The sequence below is a fragment of the Hylobates moloch genome, unplaced genomic scaffold (assembly GCF_009828535.3).
Source record: "Hylobates moloch isolate HMO894 unplaced genomic scaffold, HMol_V3 SCAFFOLD_10, whole genome shotgun sequence".
Taxonomy (NCBI): Eukaryota; Metazoa; Chordata; class Mammalia; order Primates; family Hylobatidae; genus Hylobates; species Hylobates moloch.
In genome coordinates this window covers 32,709,129-32,722,218 of record NW_026652285.1, presented here as the reverse complement: position 1 = coordinate 32,722,218, position 13,090 = coordinate 32,709,129, and the positions used below count along the sequence as shown (strand labels likewise).

General features: G+C 44.6%; 1 protein-coding gene across 7 annotated transcripts in view; it reads left to right on the top strand.

Moving 5' to 3' along the window:
* GNE (glucosamine (UDP-N-acetyl)-2-epimerase/N-acetylmannosamine kinase) overlaps window positions 1-12,368 on the top strand; it is a 63,751-nt gene extending 51,383 nt beyond the window's left edge. For 4 of the 7 annotated variants that reach the window (XM_032164153.2, XM_058445098.1, XM_032164150.2 and 1 more), the window contains 5 exons: window positions 3,616-3,745; window positions 4,120-4,341; window positions 6,788-6,970; window positions 8,494-8,610; window positions 9,193-12,368. In XM_032164153.2, coding sequence (XP_032020044.1) covers window positions 3,616-3,745; window positions 4,120-4,341; window positions 6,788-6,970; window positions 8,494-8,610; window positions 9,193-9,428 — 888 coding nt within the window. In that variant the 3' untranslated portion in view covers window positions 9,429-12,368. Of the gene's footprint in view, window positions 1-3,615; window positions 3,746-4,119; window positions 4,342-6,787; window positions 6,971-8,493 lie in introns of all 7 variants that reach the window. The other 3 variants (XM_032164148.2, XM_032164146.2, XM_032164149.2) reach the window with 1 other exon arrangement.
* The last annotated feature ends 722 nt before the right edge of the window (window positions 12,369-13,090 follow it).

Below are 13,090 nucleotides of genomic sequence, written 5' to 3'. Positions count from 1 at the left end.
TCCTTTACAATGTTTGTCTCACTATTTTCCTGATCATTAACATTTCGAAGAAGTAAATTCTTTGGGAACCCAAGATGGTAGACTTGACAGTGGGAAGACCCCTTTAGGCATCACATCGGGCTTTTGCCACCCAGAAGACCTGAAATTCTATACTTGGTAACAGCTTGGAGTGTGGAGTATGCTGATTACTATCACTGCCCAGGTGAGGGGTATCAGCAAATGGTGAAGGGAGCTGCCTCTTCTCTAGAATGTGATCAGTTGTGTGGATTTTCCATTTTGCATTTTTACAGTTCTGCTCTTTATTGAGTACAGCATACCTTCAATCTGTCAACCAAACCATCACCCAGTGTTGACAGGTGAGAGAACATTCATAAAAATAACAAACTGCTCATGTTAAAGTGATCTCTAATGACTTAGAATAAACCTACTAGAAAAATCTTTGTTTGAAATAGTGTGAGCGTATAAAGCTTCCAGAGATGATGAGAAATAGCAAAGATTTTAAACGTAAAGTTGTAGGAAATTTATTAATACCATTAGGTCAAATAAGGAAAGCAAAACAGAACATAATTTTCTCAAGAAAAGCCAAGAGGCCTCCCTTATAAATACCCTTTTAAAAACTAATAGAAGGCTGGATGCAGTGGCTTACGCCTGTAATCCCAGCACTTTGGGAAGTCCAGGCGGGCAGATCACTTAAGGTCAGCAGTTTGAGACCAGCCTGGACAACATGGTGAAACCGTGTTTCTACTAAAAATAAAAAAATAAAAAAAAAAAAAATTAGCTGGGCATGGTGGCAGGCACCTGTAATCCCAGCTACTTGGGAGGCTGAGGCAGGAGAATCGCTTGAACTCAGGAGGTGGAGATTACAGTGAGCCAAGATCGTACCACTGCACTCCAGCCTGCACAACAGAGTGAGACTCCATCTCAAAAAACAAAACAAAAACTAATAGAATAGTTTCTTAACAGAAAGATGATTTATTCCATATGAAAGGCCAACATCTTTTTCAATGGTAAAATTCTAGAGGCATTCCTGTTGAAATCAAGAAGAAAAGAAAGATGTTTTCTGCAGCATTATCTCACATAATTTTGGAAGTTATGAAGGGAATAAAGGAAGGAATAGCAAAAATGGAGATTATTGATAGGGTAAAACAAAAAATATTATTAATAGACCAAAAAATGCTTGGCTCCCAGCCCGGACTGGTTAAATTAGAGTCTCTGGGGATGGGGGCCAGGCATCGCTCTTCGTTAAAAGCTGTCCAGGTGATTCTGATGCACAGCGAAGATTGAGAAGCACTACTATAGATTTTTTATTCTCTTAATTTAAAAAAAATTTTGTTTAGAGACAAGGTCTTCCTATGTTTCCCAGACTGGACTCAAGGTCCTGGGCTTAAATGATCCTCTGCCTCAGCCTCCCAAGTATAATAGTGAGGACCACAGGCACATGCCACTGTGCCCGGCTCTAGATGTATTTTTGTTTTTTGAGACGGAGTCTTGCTCTGTCGCCCAGGCTGGAGTGCAGTGGCGTGATCTTGGCTCACTGCAACCTCTGCCTCCCAGGCTCAAGTGATTTTCGTGCTTCAGCCTCCTGAGTAGATGGGACTACAGGCTTATGCCAGCATGCCTGGCTAATTTTTGTATTTTTTTGTAGAGACAGTGGTTCGCCATGTTGCCCAGGCTGGTCTTGAACTCCTGGGCTCAAGGGATCCACCAGCCTCGACCTCCCAAAGTGCTGGGATTACAGGTGTGAGCGACCGTGCCTGACCTAGATTTATTTTTAATGACAATCCTAGTGACAGCTCTAACCCTGTATTTGAGATATAAAAATCCACTAATAAAATAATATAAATGGAAAGAGAGATCTTATTCAGAACAACAACAAAAACTCCTAAGAACAACTGAAACCAGGACCAATGTAATCTATATAAAGAAAATTCTAAAACTTTACTGTAAGACATAAAGCCTTGAAAAAAATGCCCTGGATGGAAGTGCTGATTATTTTTAAGATGTCAGTGTTTTCCAAATTGGATTTATAAGATCAGCATAATTCTAGTAAATATTTCAATGGTATTTGTTTTACATTTAGTAAAATTATTGTAAATCACAGTGGAATTTCTCGAAGTTTAACATTAAAAGTACAAAAGTCAGTTGTGCAAATAAAAAATATAAAGACAAGTAATCAGGAGGGACTATCTCTGTTTGGTATTAAAACATATCAAAAAGCACAGTAATTTATTTTATTTTTTTGAGACAGGGTTTCACTCTGTCGCCCAGACTGGAGTGCAGTGGCGCGATCTCGGCTCACTGCAACCTCCGCTTCCTGGGTTCAAGCGATTCTCCAGCCTCAGCCTCCCAAGTAGCTGGGACTATAGGCGTGTGCCACCACGCCCAGCTAATTTTTGTATTTTTTATACAGATGGGGTTTCCTCTTATTGCGCAGGCTGGTCTTGAACTCCTGAGGTCAAAGTGATCTACCTGCCTCAGCCTGTCAAAGTGCTGGGATTACAGGCGTGAGCCACCACGGCCGGCCATACAATAATTTAAACAATGTGGTATTTCTGCCAGCCAGGATGGAAATTTACCCTAAGGAAATAGAGTATCCAGACCATCACTGAATTCAGTTACAGGAGATGATTAAAGCTCAGCTACTTAGTTGCCTCAGTATTTTTTTTTTTTTTGAGAAAGGGTCTCACTCTGTTGCCTAGGCTGGAGTGCAGTGGCGTGATCTCAGCTCACTGCAGCCTCGACTTCCCAAGCTCAAGAAATCCTCCCAGCTCAGCCTCCCAAGTAGTTGGGACTACAGGCATGTGCCAAAATGCCTGGCTAATTTTTTGTAGAGAGGAGGTCTCACTGTACCTCCCAGGCTGGTTTTAAATTCCTGGGCCTAAACGATTCTCCCACCTTGTCCTCCCAAAGTACTGGGATTACAGGCGTGAGCCACTATGCCCGGTCACCTCAGTAAGCAAGAAAATTTTGTCAACCTGAAAGAGTAAACTATGATCTTTTAATGAACTAGGCTCAAATTAGCCAACATTGAACTTAAGCTTAAGAAAGGGGCCTGGCCGGGGGCAGTGGCTCACGCCTGTAATCCCAGCACTTTGGGAGGCCGAGGCCGAGGCGGGCGGATTGCTTGAGGTCAGGAGTTTGAGACCAGCCTGGGCAGCATGGTGAAGCCCCATCTCTACTAAAAATATAAAAATTAGCCAGGCGTGGTGGCAGGCACCTGTAATCCCAGCTACTTGGGAAGCTGAGGAAGGAGAATTGCCTGAACCTGGGAGGCAGAGGTTGCAGTGAGCCAAGATCGCGCCATTGCACTCCAGCCTGGGCAACAGAGCGAGAAGCCATCTCAAAAAAAAAAAAAAAAAAAAGAGAGGGGCCCATCTTGCTGGCTGTGGAGTTGTCATTGCTTCAACAGCCCCATATTAGGACAGATTACAGGAACTACTTGAGCTTATCCCAGGGCTGGCCCAGGCCAGGCAGTGGCTCCTTCCCCAAGCAGTCATCTAAGACTACGGGGCCATCCTATAGCAGTGTCTGATTTGTCATGAAAAAGATCACAACACTCACAATATACTGCTTAGCTAAGACCAGTGAGACAGAACTTGTTGTTTTCTCTTTTAGGGTGAAATAGTTAAGAAGTATACTCAGTTCAATCCTAAAACCTATGAAGAAAGGATTAATTTAATCCTACAGATGTGTGTGGAAGCTGCAGCAGAAGCTGTAAAACTGAACTGCAGAATTTTGGGAGTAGGTAAGATTGTAAATTATAAATCCAAGAAATGCTCATTTTAATGTACAAAATTTGCTAAGTTGTGATGCATGCCTGAGCATCAAGTCAGTGTCTGCCCTGTGCATAGATGGCTCTAGGTGCTGTCTGTGGGCCCCAAGCATGGGGACTTCCTGGGACACCAACAAGCATTAGGAGAGAAGCACTGATAGTTCTAGAAATCTTCAAGGTGCTATGGCTTTAATTCACAACTGTCTAATATTTCCTGGCAGTCCTTGGTAATGTTTGTCTTAGGAGATCTGGGGTGAATGAGTCTGTGTTCTTAAGACAAGAAAGTCAGCACACTTTCCTGAGATTGCTCATCAGCAGTGTTTCCTTGTGTTTGTGGTGGAGTGCAGGCATTTCCACAGGTGGCCGTGTAAATCCTCGGGAAGGAATTGTGCTTCATTCAACCAAACTGATCCAAGAGTGGAATTCTGTGGACCTTAGGACCCCCCTTTCTGACACTTTGCATCTCCCTGTGTGGGTAGACAATGATGGCAACTGTGCTGCCCTGGCGGAAAGGAAATTTGGCCAAGGAAAGGGACTGGAAAACTTTGTTACACTTATCACAGGCACAGGTAAGAGGAGTAGGGGGAGGTTGGTTCAGGAGCTAGAATGTATATTGGAGCATGTCTTCAACACGGTCAGGTGGTTACAACTCTGCCTTAGCCTTCACTTCCTGCTTGACTAGAGCCTGAAGGTGAGCCACATGTGGCCTTTTCTGAGCATGTGCCCAGCCTTAGACATGCCTGTGGCCTTCTAAATTCCAGGAACTTGTCAGAGCTATTCAAAGCTCTTATTTCCCAGAGCTTCTCATTTCCCAGCTTTTCCTTCCAGTCTTTTTAGTTCGTGTGTTGGATGCCCCAGCTGTTATCCTTTGCCCTAGACAGCAGAGACTAATACATTTTACCTTGAAATGTTTTTGATAAACATCCTTCATGTAACCCCCTCAGCACTGGGATAGTTCCTAGTTAGTTGAGATGAAAGCAGGCCCTTTGAGGTGGTCCTCCAGGGAGCTGACAGCAGGTCAAAACAAACAACCAAATTTTTTGAAAGTAAGTTCATCCTGCCCTGTCAGGTACTGGTATCCAGTACTGTTTCTGTACACCAGTACTGGGAGTGTGGACTGTTGTTCAAGGTCACCACCAAGCTGGAGAGTGGGTGATGGGACCAGGGTAGGTTAAAACACCAGAAAGTTCTCTTATCAAGATTCAGCTGGTTTGGTTTTGTTTTTAGACAGGGTCTCACCATGTTGCCCAGGCTGGTCTTAAACTGCTGGGCTCGAGGGATCCTCCTGCCTTGGTCTCCCAAAGTGCTGGGATTACAGGCATGACCCACTGCACCCGGCCCTGGTTTTTGTTTTTCTTTTTTAAATTAAGCATTCCTCTGTTTGTTGCAAACTTTGGTTAGTTTCCAGAGTTCCAAAAAGATTGATTCTGACATTTTTACCAGTTTTTTCCTTGCTTTAGTGGCAGAATGGACCTTTGGAGTTCCCTGCTCTGTCATTTTTTTCATGACATCCCAATTTGTTACTTTTGTTTTTTTACTCTATTTTATTTTTATTGTATATATTTTAAGTGTATAACTTGATTTTTAAATGAAGAAACAGACTTAGCTAATAAGCGGTTGAGCCAGCATTTGATACAGATATGTCTAACTTCAAAACTTCTATGTGCTTAAACTCTACATTACACCACTATCCCTTTAAGCTCATGTACTTATTTATTTATTTATATAGAGAGTGAGTCTTGCTCTGTCACCCAGGCTGGAGTACAGTGGCGCAGTCTCAACTCACTGCCTCCCAGATTCAAGTGATTCCCCTGCCTCGGCCTCCCAAGTGGCTGAGATTACAGGAATGTGCCACCACACCCAGCTAATTTCTGTATTTTTAGTAGAGACAAGGTTTCACCATGTTGGTCAGGCTGATCTTGAACTCCTAGCCTCAGGTGATCCACCCGCCTCAGCCTCCCAAAGTGCTAGGATTACAGGGGTGAGCCACCACACCCAGCCTAAGCTCATGTACTTTAGCTCATGCTCATCCTCTTTTAGTTCCAGACACAGTTTTAGCAAACTTGGATACCATTTCCTGGCTCAGAGCAGTGATTAAGCTGTAAATCAGAGGGCTAGGGGTTGAGGAATAAATGCCCAAGAAGTGACAGATGGCAAGACCCTTAAAAGCAGAGCCTTCTCAGGCACAATACCCTTTACTCCTTTGTAACTGCTAAACACCATAACAAAAGACAGCCACTGATATTTGTAATTATTGAATCACAGATTTTTAGACATGGCAGCATCAAAAAAGGCAAAATCATATTTCATATTTTCTGCTTCAGGAAGCAGGTAGTGTGTGATACATTTTAAAAGACTTATCTTGGGTATTCCTCAGAGCAGAGCCTGAGACAAGGATTTAGGTACAGGTATGGTTTTTTGGAGGTGACCCCAAGAAGCAGGAGGGTGAGTGGGAAGAATAAAACACAGCAGGAAGAAAGCCATTAAGGATATATTAACATTATTGAAGTTGACTTGAGGGCAAAGGAGGCTGAACTCCACCAGCACCTCCTAAGAAGCCTGCAGGACAGCATCCAGAATTGTCCTGTGGATCTGCTGGCTCCTGCCTTGCCTTGGTTGCAGGTTGCCCCTGGGTGCTGTGCCTGCATGGCTGAGTAGGTTCTTGCTTCAGTGTTGGAGAAAGCCTTGGTACAGAAAGATGGACAGTGTGTGCTGGGCCAGGGGGTCTACTACCCACAAGGTGGGCATGCACTTTCGCTGCACTGTCCCCACAGCTGTGTTTGAAATCACAGTGACCCAAGCAGATGGGTCACAGGGCATCAGAGGATCTGCTAAAAACATTTCCATCCAAAATGCTGCCGGAGAATGCTTTGATGCCTAGTGGGCTTCAGCTGTCTAGAGAAGTATCTATAGACCCTCACATGCCAAAGCTCTGCTAAATGGATGAGGCGTTGTGATATCATAGTTTTCTGTTTCAGGTAAAGCACCCTCAGTGATTTCTGTCCCTCACTGTAGGAATCGGTGGTGGAATTATCCATCAGCATGAATTGATCCATGGAAGCTCCTTCTGTGCTGCAGAACTGGGCCACCTTGTTGTGTCTCTGGATGGGCCTGATTGTTCCTGTGGAAGCCACGGGTGCATTGAAGCATACGCCTCTGGAATGGCCTTGCAGAGGGAGGCAAAAAAGCTCCATGATGGTTGGTGTCCCTCTCTCGAGGAATTAAGTAACCAAATAGTAGACAAGTACTTCAAAGTGGAAATTCCAAAGAGAGCTGAACACCGAAGCCAGAAGTTTCCCCTTTTTCACTTCTTAGGGAAAGAGCAGGGCTCCCTCGCACTAAAACTGCACAGTCTTCTTGGCTGACCCATATTGCCACTCTTCCTCCCCAGGGGTGGTGGTGGACAGAGGTCTAGAGTTCCAAGATAGCAGGGAAGATTTCCTTCAGTTTTGTTTTCTCAGCCAGTATCACAGGGAGGGTACTTAATAAATATTTTAATGCAGAAATAAATGGACAAAACATGTTATGTATATACCACACATACATGCACTGTATGTGTAGTGTATCTGTGCTTCATACATAAAAAGTGTAGATTTTTGGGCCCCAAAACCAATTTGTGAGCATATGCTGAAGGAAAAGAGATGGGGAACGGAGGCCAAGAGTGCAGAAGAGAAGCGTATAGAGCCCTACAGTAGGGTTCTGAAGAGGTGGGAAGAGATGAGCTGCAAAGCCAGGCAGAGGGCCCACGAGAGGGCATGGCGAGCCGAGATGATGGGTGTATGGGACGGGAAGCAAAAAGGTAGGGGATCACTGCCTGGTGGTGCCCCCTATGAGAGAGGTAAGAAGTATGCTCGTCTGTAGAAGGACTGGGAAGGTGGTGAAGGTATAGAAAAGCGCAGTCAGGGAGAATGGGTGAGAGCTGTGAGGGCCCAGGGGAGACAGGAGACCACCAGTTGATGTCTAGGTAGCAGTTTGCACAGCTGGGGATTTTTTTCCTTCAGGGTCCAGATATTCTAGCAGATTAGTAGGAGGCAGATTGATCTGAGTTGGTGACAGGCAGAAGACAAGGACTACACATAACCACAGAAATACCTGCTGCTTATTGAGCATTTACTGTGGCCAGCACTTAACTAAGTACTTTATGTCCATGATCTCATTCCATTCCTCAAATAACCCTGCCAGGGTAGGCACTATTGGCCTCATCTTCTAGGAAGGAGGAATGTGTAGAGGTGAGGTGACAGGCATGGGGTCATGCAGCTGGGAGTGGCAGAGCTGGCACTGACCCCAGGCCTGTGTCTGTTCCTCAGCCGCTGTGCCTCGCTGCCATAGAACGTGTGGCGCTGGCAGATGGCACAGCATTGTGTCTGGGATGAGTAAGGAAGGAGTGAATGTGGGAGGAGGGTGATAATTTGGAGAAAAGAACACTTCAAAGACTGTCTGCTACTGGAAGTGAGAAGTGAGGGAGCCAGAGGGGTAGGAGGCTGTCGTCAGAATTGAGGTTTTTCCAGGAAGATAGGTTCTGGGTTATGTACAACCAATTAGCAAGAGGGTAGCAAAGGCTTTAGGGGCAGTGTACAGAGATGTTTGTGAACGATAAGCTTTGCAATTGTGAAAAGAAAACACCGTCTTCCCACGTAGGGGCTTGCTTTCCACAGGCCCAGTGGTGAGCTTGGCCTCCCCACAGCTCGTTAGTGACTGCTTTTCCTTCTCACTCTGCTCAGAGGACCTGCTCTTGGTGGAAGGGATGTCAGTGCCAAAAGATGAGGCCGTGGGTGCACTCCATCTCATCCAAGCTGCGAAACTTGGCAATGCGAAGGCCCAGAGCATCCTAAGAACAGGTAAGCGTGGGGCTGCAGGTGGCTGTGCTGCAGGGGGTGGCCTCAGCCATCATATGGCCCAGCCCAGCTCCAGAAGAGACCCTGCCTCCCTAGGGACAGGTGCTTTGCAGTGTGTGTTCAGAGGTTTCTTTCCTAACTACTCAGAGGTAAAAAGGGAATTGTATTCAAGGTATTTGGCAGCATTGCCTTTTTCAGCAGGTGGTTGGTTTGGTTTGACAACTATAAAAATGCTCCTTTCATTTTACAGGAAATTTAGAGAAATACAGGACAGTTGTAAGAAAAAATATCACTTAGTTTTCCCGTTTGGAGATACCAACTAGTAACATTTCCTTCGAGTCTTTCTATTCATTTTTTTGCCTAGCGGAGATCATGTGGTACAACCGGCTTTTTCCACTTGAGGCTGTCACATGATCATTTTCTCATCTTAAGGATCAACCGTGAACTGCTTTTAAAACAGTGCCTCCCACTGCATGCTGTGGATGTTCTTTAACATTTCTGCTGCTGGCTCTTTTCTGCCTTCCTCTTTGGTATTTTGATTTTGGCTTCTCTCAGAAACTCATTTTAATTTTTGTCTCCCTATAGCTGGAACAGCTTTGGGTCTTGGGGTTGTGAACATCCTCCATACCATGAATCCCTCCCTTGTGATCCTCTCTGGAGTCCTGGCCAGTCACTATATCCACATTGTCAAAGACGTCATCCGCCAGCAGGCCTTGTCCTCCGTGCAGGACGTGGACGTAGTGGTTTCGGATTTGGTTGACCCCGCCCTGCTGGGTGCTGCCAGCATGGTTCTGGACTACACAACACGCAGGATCTACTAGACCTCCAGGAACAGACACGGACCGTCTCTCCGGAGCTCCTGAGTGGAATCAAGTTCTTGTCTTTAGGATGACCGTTTCTTAACAAATCTGGTATTGAACTGCCGGTGACTTTGGCAGAGAAATGTTTTCACTTTTGGTCTCCTCTTCCAGAGTCACCTTTCCCAACTCCTATTTTTGTAGATGCTATTCTTTCTGATGTTTTCCTACTAGGGGTCATTTTAGCTCAAACCCTGTAAGTTGCAGTCACAATTGTCTGTGCCAAAGTAGCTACAATAATAGAGAGGAAGCCTTCTTAGAACTCTGCTTACTAATGTATTGATACCACTGAGACCTTCAGGCCTTGCCTGGGATATCACTTCATCCTGAAGTTTGCATTAATAATCCTTCCAGGCCGGGCGCGGTGGCTCACGCCTGTAATCCCAGCACTTTGGGAGGCCGAGGCGGGCGGATCACGAGGTCAGGAGATCGAGACCATCCTGGCTAACATGGTGAAACCCCATCTCTACTAAAAATACAAAAAACTAGCCAGGTGTGGTGGCGGGTCCCAGCTACTCAGGAGGCTGAGGCAGGAGAATGGCATGAACCGGGGAGGCGGAGCTGGCAGTGAACTGAGACCGCACCACTGCACTCCAGCCTGGGTGACAGAGCAAGACTCCATCTCAAAAATAATAATAATAATAATAATAATAATAATCATCATCATCATCATCATCATCATCATCATCCTTCCAGCCGGGCGCAGTGGCTCATGCCTGTAATCCCAACATTTTGGGAGGCCGAGACGGGCGGATCACCTGAGGTCAGGAGTTTGAGACCAGCCTGGCCAACATGGTGAAACCCCATCTCTACTAAAATACAAAAATTAGCCGGGCGTGGTGGCATGCACCTGTAGTCCCAGCTACTCGGGAGGCTGAGGCAGGAGAATCACTTGAACCCGGGAGGCGGAGGTTGCAGCGAGCCAAGATCATGCCACTGCACTCCAGCGAAACTCCGTCTACACACACACACACACACACACACACACACACACACACACACAAATCCTTCCTCCTCTAACCCCAAACTAAGATCACAGAAGGTGATCCAGTCAGAGAACAGAGGGAAATCTTACCAGGAAGGGCTTAAGTACACTTTTTTTAAACAGCTTTATTGGTTTTTAAAGCCTACAGTTTGATAAGCCTTGACATATGTATACCTGTGAAAGCATCACCACAATCAAGACATTGGACATATCTATCACTCCCCCATCTCAGATATCCCCCCTAATCCTGGATACCATTTGTTGAAAGATGTTATTACTCTAGCTGAACTTACAAGAGACTTTAGACCAGGGATCTAAATTACAGTGGCCTTAATGACCTTGCCCTTATCTTCTTAGGACAGCTGAGAAGCCACTGGGACTTAGAGCCTTTACAAGATTAACCGTCCCAAAAGGATCTTTGCTACTGACCAGCAGACACTTCTTCCTTCAGTAGCCTTTCATACTGTGTTGAGTAACACCCTAGGGTGTCTATTAAAGCAGTGTTTTGAGTTTTGTCTAGAGCCCAGAGCCATGAATCAGGATTCTGTCTACATGATTCGTGTTTTCATTGGTGTCAAAATACAAAAGCCAAAGTTCTGGCTATGAACTGTAACTTGGAAGAAATTCTAGCTGCCACCACTTATTAAGTGCCTACTGTGTGCCAGGCTCTGAACTAGGTGCTTCATATTCATTATCCTAAATTCTCTCAACATATGAGGTAGGTGTTTTAATTTTTATTTTATAGAACTTGGTGTGTTTGACTGTTAAGCTATGGGGCTAGAGAGAGGGTTTGATCCCAGGTCCCTCTGTGCTTTTTCTGCTGAGCCACACAATCTCTCATTTCAAAAACACTTTCAAAATGCTAACATACTCTAATTCACTCTAGGCCACCAAAAACGTTAATACTAATATCTGATTTGTAAATGACTTAATGTATCCTTGACCCTATCAGCTGAATTTAATCAAATATTCCTCTCTGCTGTGAAATTTTATGAGTATAGTATTTGGTCTAGTGACAGGTGTTTTTTTTTTTGAGACGGGTCTCACTCTGTCACCCAGGCTGGAGTGCAGTGGCTCAATGCAACCTCCGCCCCCCAAGTTCAAGTGATTCTCCTGCCTCAGCCTCTTGAGTAGCTGGGACTACAGGCACACACACCACGCCCAGCTGATTTTTGTTTATATTTTTAGTAGACAAGGTTTCACCATGTTGGCCAGGCTGGTCTTGAACTCCTGACCTCAGGTGATCCGCCCGCCTTTGCCTCCCAAAGTGCTGGCATTACAGGTGTGAGCCATCACACCTGGCCCTAGTGACAGGTTTTTATGGGTACTTTTAGATGACCTAAAAAATCATGTGCATATATTTTTCAGATTTTTATTTTGGGAAAATGAAGGTTTCTACAACATATTGTTTCAGTGTTCAAATAAACTGAAGGACTCAACATTACATTTGAACTATATCCTTCCTAGTGGGTTAGTGTGAAAAAGAGTTTGGCTGATTCCTAAAACTCTACCAGCCCTGCAGTAATCTCCAGGGCCTGGTTATTGTTCAGACATTCCATGGTGATTCCTGGGAAGGAAGCTTGGCTGCTCAGTTTCTGAGTCTGGGGTGAGATGATGTTCCGGGAAGGGACATCTGTTCTTTGGTGTAATCTCTTATGGTGAAATCTGCTCTGTACATCAGACAATTGCATTGCTACCAAGTTTCATACCAAATATTTGAAAGGATGGTATTGAATCTAAAACCAAATATTAGTTTGTATTAAACTCATGGGAAGGCTAATATATTCCAACGTAAATTATTACATATGGTTAAGTAATTGCATGTTAATTTATTTTAATGTAAATATTTTTGTTACTGTTCTGAGCCAAATTCTAAAGAAAAAATAAATACATTTCCTTGTTGAAATCCTGTTGTATTTTGTTTTGTTCGTAACTCACTAGCCAAAAGCATTTTCCTTCTCAGAAGAGATTTAATTGTTGCACTGCTTACGTTTTGAAGGTTACGTAACTTCCTTAAGGCCTCTAATATCATTGCTTTCTTAACCAAAAAAAGTCTATTAATAGAAAGCATGGCTGGGCATGGTGGCTCATGCCTGTAATCCCAGCACTTTGGGAGGCTGAGGCAGAAAGATTGCTTGAACCCTAGAGTTCCAGACCAGCCTAGACAACATGCCAAAACCCCGTCTCTACAAAATAATACAAAAAAAATTAGCCAGGCATGGTGGCAAGTGCCTCTAGTCTCAGCTACTCAGGAGGCTGAGGTGGGAGGATCACCTGAGCCCGGGAAGTCGAGGCTGCAGTAAGTTATGATCATGCCATTGCACTCTAGCCTGGGTGACACAGTGAGACCGTCTCAAAAACAAAACATTGTTACATATAACAAACATTGAAAATTTGGCATAAAAAAGCAAAGTAGCCCCAAGAAAGGGGTTTGAAACTAAGTGTTGAGCACTTACTGAGTCCCTAGACCCACTCCCTCTTTTTATGAGGCCCCATGTGGGTCTCATACAGGCATTAGAAACAATCCCAAATTACTATTGCTGTGTAACCTCAAAACTGAAGAGCTTAAAACAACAGTAATTGTTTCACGTCGTGGTTTCTGTGGGTCAGGATTTGGGAAAGGCTCAAACTTGACAGTTGT